The sequence below is a fragment of the Arachis ipaensis genome, chromosome B03 (genome assembly GCF_000816755.2).
Source record: "Arachis ipaensis cultivar K30076 chromosome B03, Araip1.1, whole genome shotgun sequence".
NCBI classification, from domain to species: Eukaryota; Viridiplantae; Streptophyta; class Magnoliopsida; order Fabales; family Fabaceae; genus Arachis; species Arachis ipaensis.
The window spans coordinates 33,561,132-33,569,564 of record NC_029787.2 but is presented as its reverse complement, the minus strand read 5'-3'; the positions used below and the strand labels follow the sequence as shown (position 1 = coordinate 33,569,564).

At 35.7% G+C, this 8,433-nt stretch overlaps 1 protein-coding gene and 1 long non-coding RNA gene across 2 annotated transcripts in view; one reads left to right on the top strand and one right to left on the bottom strand.

The window, feature by feature from the left end:
• On the bottom strand, window positions 222-4,609 carry LOC107630187 (hexokinase-1). Its single transcript, XM_016333261.2, has 9 exons — window positions 3,980-4,609; window positions 3,154-3,304; window positions 2,890-3,072; window positions 2,506-2,580; window positions 2,222-2,377; window positions 1,991-2,089; window positions 1,775-1,905; window positions 1,126-1,207; window positions 222-1,037 (listed from the first exon to the last, which is right to left on the bottom strand). The coding sequence occupies exons 1-9, from the start codon at window positions 4,249-4,251 to the stop codon at window positions 690-692; spliced, it is 1,497 nt and encodes a 498-aa protein (XP_016188747.1). The 5' UTR covers window positions 4,252-4,609; the 3' UTR covers window positions 222-689.
• LOC110270092 overlaps window positions 6,152-8,433 on the top strand; it is a 5,507-nt gene continuing 3,225 nt past the window's right edge. The window contains exon 1 of the long non-coding RNA XR_002359151.1: window positions 6,152-6,535. This is a non-coding gene — a long non-coding RNA (uncharacterized LOC110270092). The remainder of the gene's footprint in view (window positions 6,536-8,433) is intronic.

The following is an 8,433-nucleotide window of genomic DNA, read 5'->3' as shown; positions in this document are numbered from 1 at the left end:
GATAATTGTAATTATGATTATACTTCGTGTACACCAAAATTAACCAGTAAAGTAAGTATAAAATAACTGTTGAAATACAAATATATATTAAAAACAAATTAAACTACACAGGTATTTAATTTTGGTGTAGTTATAACATTATAATCTTAAAAAATGCTTCAAAGACATTTTAGCTAAATTCAAATGGAAAAAAAAGACCATGAGTGAGAAAGAGAGGGAACGGAGTGAGAATACATTAAGTCCTGATTTATGAATTACTACTGTTAACAATACTAATGATTGATGAATAACAAAGTCATTAATGACTCAGAAGCTTTGAAATAAAATGTTTGAGGCTTGTGAATACATTAAGTCCTGATTTATTCTGGTTGAGAAGAGACTATATTCCGCAAAAGATGAGATTGCTCACAGCAAGTTTACATCTCCCATATTATTTCCAAAATGTAGGAGGGACAAACACTGAAATTAACCAAAATAATAACATGCCCCAGCAATATCACTGGAACTCCAAGGTTGCAATGAAAACGCAGATCCCTCCCACAGCCACAATTTGGACATTAATCACCCTTCAGTGTAAATCTCCATAAGACCAATAAGTATGGCATTGCTGCTTCAACGTGTTGACCTATTACTTATACAGGAAACTTGAAATTAGCATTACACTCTTTTTTACCTTGGCAAAATATGAATCAAGACTCATCAACTCCCAAATACTGGGAGTGAGATGCTGCAAGGAGAGCAGCCCCGATGCCAGAGCCGTCGTTAGAATGCTCAATCACAATAGTCTTAGCCGCCTCTTCTCCGAGCAACTCATTCAATGTACTCTCCAAGCAAGCTCTGAACTTAGTGTAGTGTTCAAATAATCCTCCATCCAGTGCTATCACTGCCTTTTGCTTCTCCCCAGCCTTAACGGTGTCTCTTCCTGTTTTCTTCAGGATGCCCAAAATACCAGCCGCAGAAAGACGTGCCCCACGTGTGGCAACAATGTCGCAGAGCTCCACAACAATCTTCCTCATTTTGAGGGATGTATTAGAGATCTGACAAAAGGGGATGGCAGTAAGAAAATCTATTTATAACATTTTATAACGAAAAAAGAGGAAGAATTAATAGGGTGATGTTTAATACCTCTAATATATCTTTCAATTTGTTTCCAACTACTTTGAGATCTGGAGATGTGTCATGATGCATTGCTGACATATCAGGGGTCCTAGTACAAAAAATGTCAAAGCTGTGTAAGCTCTAAGAAAACAAAAGAATGTTGTCATTTATATGCATGTTTGGAATAAGGCTAGAAAGGAACTGAAAATGGAGAAGCCAACATTTGCATTTTATCGCTTATCAGTGTAAAATGTTTTTGTTCACCCATGTTTTCTACTGGAGCAAATAAGCAGGCTGAAAATAACTTGAATCATATTATTTTCCCCATTATTCACAATACACAAATAATTGGATCAATTTCTGATTTTTCATCTCCACTGTCTCCGGTTCCAACCTGTCCAACCAACCACCAACCTGACCCTTAAAAGGAGGCAACGAAGAGCAACATTATGCTGATTACAAAAGTGTTGATAGTGGTTGCCAATAATAACCGAAGCAATCTCATTGAGAAATTACACAGAATTGTTATAAGAGGTTCCATGAAAAGAAACTAAACAGAAGCATGCATCTTAATAAGCAGAATAAATATTTGAACAGACCAAAATAGAAATCTAGACAAGAATCATCCTAGACAAGTGAAAAGTGAATGTTTGGTATAATTAACTAGGATGCATACCTGAGTATGAAAGGAACTCTCAACTTGGGGGGAACAGTATCTCCGAAAAAGTCAGCTTCTTCAGCCATCTTCAATAAAGCTCTCCTTACAATGTCCCCCAAATACATACCAGAAATCAACTTCTCAAATATCTGTGAAGAATAGTGGAAGAATATTACAGAATTACACATGCTGGTTAAAGTTTTAAACCAATGACTATAACGTGATGATCTTGACCTGCTCTCCAGGGTTTAAGCTCTCAGCATCTAGAGCTACGTCATATTCTGTTAGAGGAAGATGTGAGGATCGGAAATTACCCCACTCCATGTTTATAACCTGCAGTATTTACATGTAATCAGAGCATGCTTTATACCAGCAAATGGTGACGCTAGTTCTAGTATGACAGTAAAGTAAAGATATTTCTAACATGCAAGACAATGACAATCATAAATAGTATAACCTACTTACCATGTCTCCTGATTTCGGGAGAGGGCCATGCCATTTTGGAATAGCATTTGCACGTTCCACATATGCTGCATTTGTCCCTGTACCAAGGATCACAGCAGCAATGACATCCTGATTGTAGAATCTGCCTCCAGCTAGTGTTCCAATGGTATCATTAACCTAATGCAAAATCACCGAGTTAGTCTGGTGTCCAAACTTTCTATCAAACGCAAACTTGAAACCATCATTCTCAAGTCCATATATTAAAAATTATTAATCAATCCTGAAGAGAGGTTAGTGGTACTGACTAGAGCTGAAACTCGCATATCCAAGCCAATTTTTTGCATCGACTTGGTTAGTTCTCCCACGACATCTTCCCCAACCTACAAATCAGAACATAAAGGAAAAAACTATCGGGTTACAAGCTAATGAGAGAACAGCTGACTAAAAGAGAAATTGGTACAAGATATCCCCCTCTTTCACAAGAGTTCATGTAATACAAATTTAAAGCATGTCAAGGCAAGCATTGTAATTTTGGACTTGCAACCGTTAATACAATAACAAAAAGGAATGAAGTCGTGTCTGTCTAATAGAAAAAGATGTATGGAAGATTCTGCAAATGCACCATAAATGATGGCAAGAAAGAATTACAATAAAGTTAAATATATCATAATCAAGGTAAGAATAATTACCACATCTTCAATATTGAAACCCTTAGTCCACTTTATTAGAGTCCCAGATGCAATTGATGTTTGCCTCACAGGGAATGAGAATGTAAAGCCCAGTTCTCGTTGTCTACCAGGGGGAGGATGAAATTCTTCAGGTTCTGAATTAACAAACTTTGCAAGAGCAGATGCTATAAAATCAAACAGTCCCTGTAATGACATAATGAAAATATATCAGAGGTTGCAGGAACAAGAATCTGAATAGATAGATGTTTCCCATAACACACTTACTTCAGAAGAACCAATCATCAAATGAGGAGGAATTGAAACTTCTTCAAACTCTTGGTTGATGACACCTTTCTCTTTCCCACCTAAATGTACACGAAGGACACGAAAGTTTGTGCCACCAAGGTCCAGAGCATAAAAGAGCCCTGCCTCATCCCTGTAAATAATGGGAAAGTTCATGTTTCCAGGAAACTTGTATTTTTTACATCAACTGAAAGAGTTTTACAATCATTCAAACATTATATTTCTTCATTTTGCCCTGAGATTTGGTTCTTCAAAACACCATATAGCCAATCAAGTGCTTTAGGAGTGAATTCTTATCATCCAAGGATTCTTAACCATAATGTTATTACCATGACTGTTTGTTTTGCTAAATACTTCCCCTTTTAATCAAGCAAAATATGATGTGCTAGAAGAAAGTATCATTCTAAAACTCACAATAAACAATAAGTTCTATTCATCTCCTCTTTTAAAAATCATACTACATAAAAAGATAGAAATAAACGAACAAAATTCTATGTCAATACTAGAATGTGATAAAAGCGAAGGCAGTAGCTACAATAACCAAATTATAGACAGCTATCAAATTGAGAATGGCAAATAAAAGAAGTATAAACATGACAACTACGAATGAACTAAGTTAGCCATTACTCTATAAAATAGCAAAAATACTAAAAAAAGTCAATATTGCAGGGAGAAGGGAAAAGAGGCACTCCTGAAATGTAAGACAAAGCTTGGCCTTTGATTGTTTCAGACAACTATATGCCACTAATTTCAATCAGAGAAGATAAAAAATTGATCAAATCAAAATCCAAATTCGAAATCTACGTACCCAGATGGGAGATTATCGACGTAGCTGATCAACATCTTAAGCTTGCTGCCACCTTCAGATGCGAGACCAGCGTGCATCTCAACATCCATGGCATCAGCCACCTGCCTCAGCTTCCAATCTGGGGTCTCACACTTTTCCCCAAACTCCTTCAGTATGGCCACAGCACGACCCCACTTCCCGTTGCTCTTCATCCGGTGGCGCACTACCAACACCGCCGCCGCACAAAGGGCAGCCGTGCACACGACTGTAGCTCCCGCTGCAATCTTGCCCATCGCACGAACCGAAACAATCGAGCCAAATCCTGCAAAGTTAGAAACTTTTTGGTTCAGGAAGATAAACCCTGATTGGGAGAATCTGGAATTTGTAATGAGGGAAGCTCAATGGTTCGTGTTGATGTCCATGGGGGAGAGAATGAGAATGGGAACTTGGGTGGAAAAGTGGTGGAGTTACTATGAAGAGAGAGAGAGAGAGAGAGAGAGAGAGAGATTGAGAGAAATATATATATTAGAGACCCAAAAGAAAATAGAAAAAAGATCTGGATCTGACTCTGACTCTGCGGTGAAATGGAAATCATTAGATAAAATTTCAATCTGTATAGACCAAATCGGGCATCCCCGGATAATCAGTTAAACATGGATAAATCAAGAATACTAACACACACTGTAAAACCAAAAATCAATAGCTAATTTCTAGTATATTGTTAATTTCTTAAATGTTAAAACAAAAACACGACACGACAGCATAGAAAAGCACATGAACGAACAAACCTTATTGGCAAGAAAATCGATGGAGTCCATAATAGCAAATGTTCACATCCGAAAAACGTGCGAAAATAATTAAGCTAATTGCTGGTTGCGGATTTCTTTTGGATAATTGGTTGTTTCATTATTTAATCCTGTTATTAATGGTTCAATGAGGTGGAAAAAACGATTTATGGACAGTGTATACTCCCTAAAATTTCGATTAGACTTGTCCGATGTTGGGTTGCCGAATCTCGTCCAGCATTAGTGGACTGAACAAGTATGTTTTTCCGAACTTATTATGGGCGCCACGTGTACGGATGATGTGTGTTATGATCACGTGGACAGTGGGCCACACTCACCTAAACATTGCTTGGTTACTATAGGAAGCCCTCCTTCCTAGTCAAATATTTTCGGGAAACTAGTCGCCAATATAGCACATTGCACATGCCTAAATGTCTTCTTTTTACTGGAATCCATTGTATGGAATCATAATAAAAGGTGATGGATAATGCCCCAAATATATATATAAACGAATCCATTTATTCATCCCAAGAAATGAGCAATAATGCCATAGATTTCTAATCCATCATCTTGTTGCGACAGGTGTATGTCTAAGATTACATTTATTTACCGACACTGAGACAGGAAAATTGTGTTTGACAGAAAAGATATGGACGGAAATAATGTGTCCAAAAATATTAAATTAGTGTATTTTATGGCCATTCTAATAAGAATGATACGAGAACACTAACAAAGAATACAACTTATTTTTTTATTATTCTTGTTAATATTTTATAATTATATTTTTTATTATTATATTTTTTATCTCAAATTTTTTGAATTAAAAAAATAAAAATAAATTAAATTTTTATATTTTGTTCTAGTTTATTACTAAATAAAATATAAGAACATAAATTTTGTATCTCTATTTTTTATATCTTATTCTCGGTGTCTTGTCCTATTCTCAGAAACAAACGGAGTCATATATGTGATGTGTCCATCACAATTTGATGTACATGGGTTTAAATTTAATTATCCAAATCCTATCCAAAGAGAGTACAAGTAAGGATTGCATGAGTCTTGAAAACAAGATGGGTGGGTAGGGGCAATGCAACTTCACTCTAATGTTGTGATATTGACTCTTGGATGGTTCATGCGTGCTTAACATACATCTAACAAGTGATCACCACATCAATTAGAAAAATCTTCGGAAGGCTTGCCCATTTCTTATTCTAATTTATACCCTTTTTCTTTTACGTCACATGAATCACAAAGCTAAGAAAGAACTTATAGGACCCGCAAGCAAAATAATAGTATTATATATAGTAATAATAATTTGGAATAATGTTAGAAAAAGAGAGAAAAAAATATTTGAGGGGCATGGTTAGGTTATAGTTAGGCTGAGAGTTCTGTTTCTGTGGGGTTCGTTGTTAGGTTTTGAATTTGGTGCTTTGCTTTCATCGTGTTGTGCTGTGAATGTCACCCTTCCAGTGAACAAAATACCATATCATCAATACACCTATCAAATTATTGTTAGTTAATACTATTTTACACCTTATTTCCAAAATAAAGGGATTTAGGGATCATATTTGAATTGAAGGACCACAGAGACATATAAGCTAACAGTTCAAGGATATGATAGAAGCCCATTATTCCATTTTATATATTTTTAAACAAACTGATCCAGATAAGTTAGAAAGGCTATTGCTCCTCCTTCTTCTACTACTGAGGCAATTGGAGCATCACGTGTTATGTGCCCCACACACATGCAAATGGAATACTCATCTTCAATTTCAGAATACAATCCTTCCAGGTTAACCTCACGACTCCTCTTAAACATTCTTATTCTTCATAACATCATAATTCATTCGCCCTGCATCACTCACACTTCTTAATTCAATCTTAAATGTCCATCTGCCTTTCTAATGATTAGTCAACCTATTAAGAGGACCAGACACAACAAGCCAATAAGAACCAATTTCATGTTCAAGTTTTCGATAATCAGTTTTCTTTTGGGTCAAACACTCGATAAACAGAATCATTTTCGTTTGCCACAACACTAGACTGCAGTAGAGGCTAGTTGCGAGAAATGCGTGGGTTTGGACATTCCAAGAAACATCGGTCCAAGTCTCCAAGAGTTCATACCAAGTTTTTGATTGTCTGTTTATAGTATTGATCCTTTTCATCAGAAACTAAAACATGAAGCCCACTATTATAAGCATCCGGTTGGGCCCAGGAAAAGCTTGGAGTTTCTCCCTGATTCACTTGATTTTTGAAAACCTCGACATAGTGTTGGATCAAACTTGTATCAACATCTCATTTCAGAAAGCATATACTACTCTCTTAAAAAAGAGTGAGTTTGATTCAAAAATTACTTAATATTTATACTTGTGGTAAATTGTAATAAATAAAGTAAATATGTAAAATAAATGAAAGTTTTAATTAAATGGCAAAGTAAAATTGAAATTTAAAAAAAAGTAAATACTTAAAGAGAGGAAGAAAAAATACTCAAAGAAAAATAAAATATAAATAAATTAACAGAGAAAGAAAAGAACAAAAAGAATAGAAGAAAGGAAAACACAAAAGAAAACAAAAGAAATAAATTAAATTAAAAGTGAATTCCAGACATTCACATGCACTTGCATTTTATTGATTTCCGTTGTGTCAGTGTGACTGAAAATTTTGTAGACTTTGGTGTGATGATAAAGTGTTCAGATTGAAGTTCCCTATTCTTTCTGAACTTCTCCTACCATGAGGATAGGCTTGCAGATTTTCCTCTTCCCACGATCTAACTTCCTCCTTTTTCTCAGGCCACAACCTTATCTTGACCATGAAGAATCTTAACATCCAAGTTTGTCATCCCATTTCTTCTCTTACCTTGATCTCCAATTCCCACATTCTCTCTTCAATTTGCTCATTAAAATCCGCACCCCTATTCTCGACTCAGCTTGAGGGTCAAACAAAAGTCTTATTGTTCGAGAAAAATAGTAATTGCTTTTTGGCCTGTTTTCCACTTGTTGAAAATCTTTCGACTTCGATGCTCTTGCACAATCTGCTACTTGTTCCAACAAATTCTCACGTTTTGTATGGTGCTATTAATTTAGAATTACTCTAACTTCGACTCCGATCATTCTCCACGCTTGACTCTCCGCATAATTAGAGTTCTGTTTCCTCATGTCGAGTCTTTACTCTGTTGACATTTCGACCATGTGTGGTCAACTGATTTCGTCCCGGATCTTTTCGACTTAATACATATGAGTCGGTAAACATTCTAGTCGAATTTTCTAACAGGTTAAAATTCGTACTAATAAATTTTTCCTTAAAACTTATCATTTTAGGAATTGAAATAATAAGTTTTATTAATCACGTGCTAGTCATAAGCCAAATTTAAATTTCACAATTTAAAAAGACAGTTATACAGTTTTTGAAATGGTTCGCGCATTTTTTTGAGAATGTGTAACGTCTTCCCTGGGCTTTTAATGGGTTTTGAAGTTAAAAAACTAACCATCTCCCTTCAAAAGGTACTATTACCTCATCATTTTCACTATCTCCACCATTTACTTCTTATTTCTTTAAGAGCAATTGTCTTCTTCTTCAAAATCTCTTTCAACCATTTCCATTCTTATGGATTTACAATCAGCTCATCAGCAATCTGCTTCACCTTCTATTATTTCCGCCTCTTCTACTTCTGCAACCGTTGCCGCTATTACT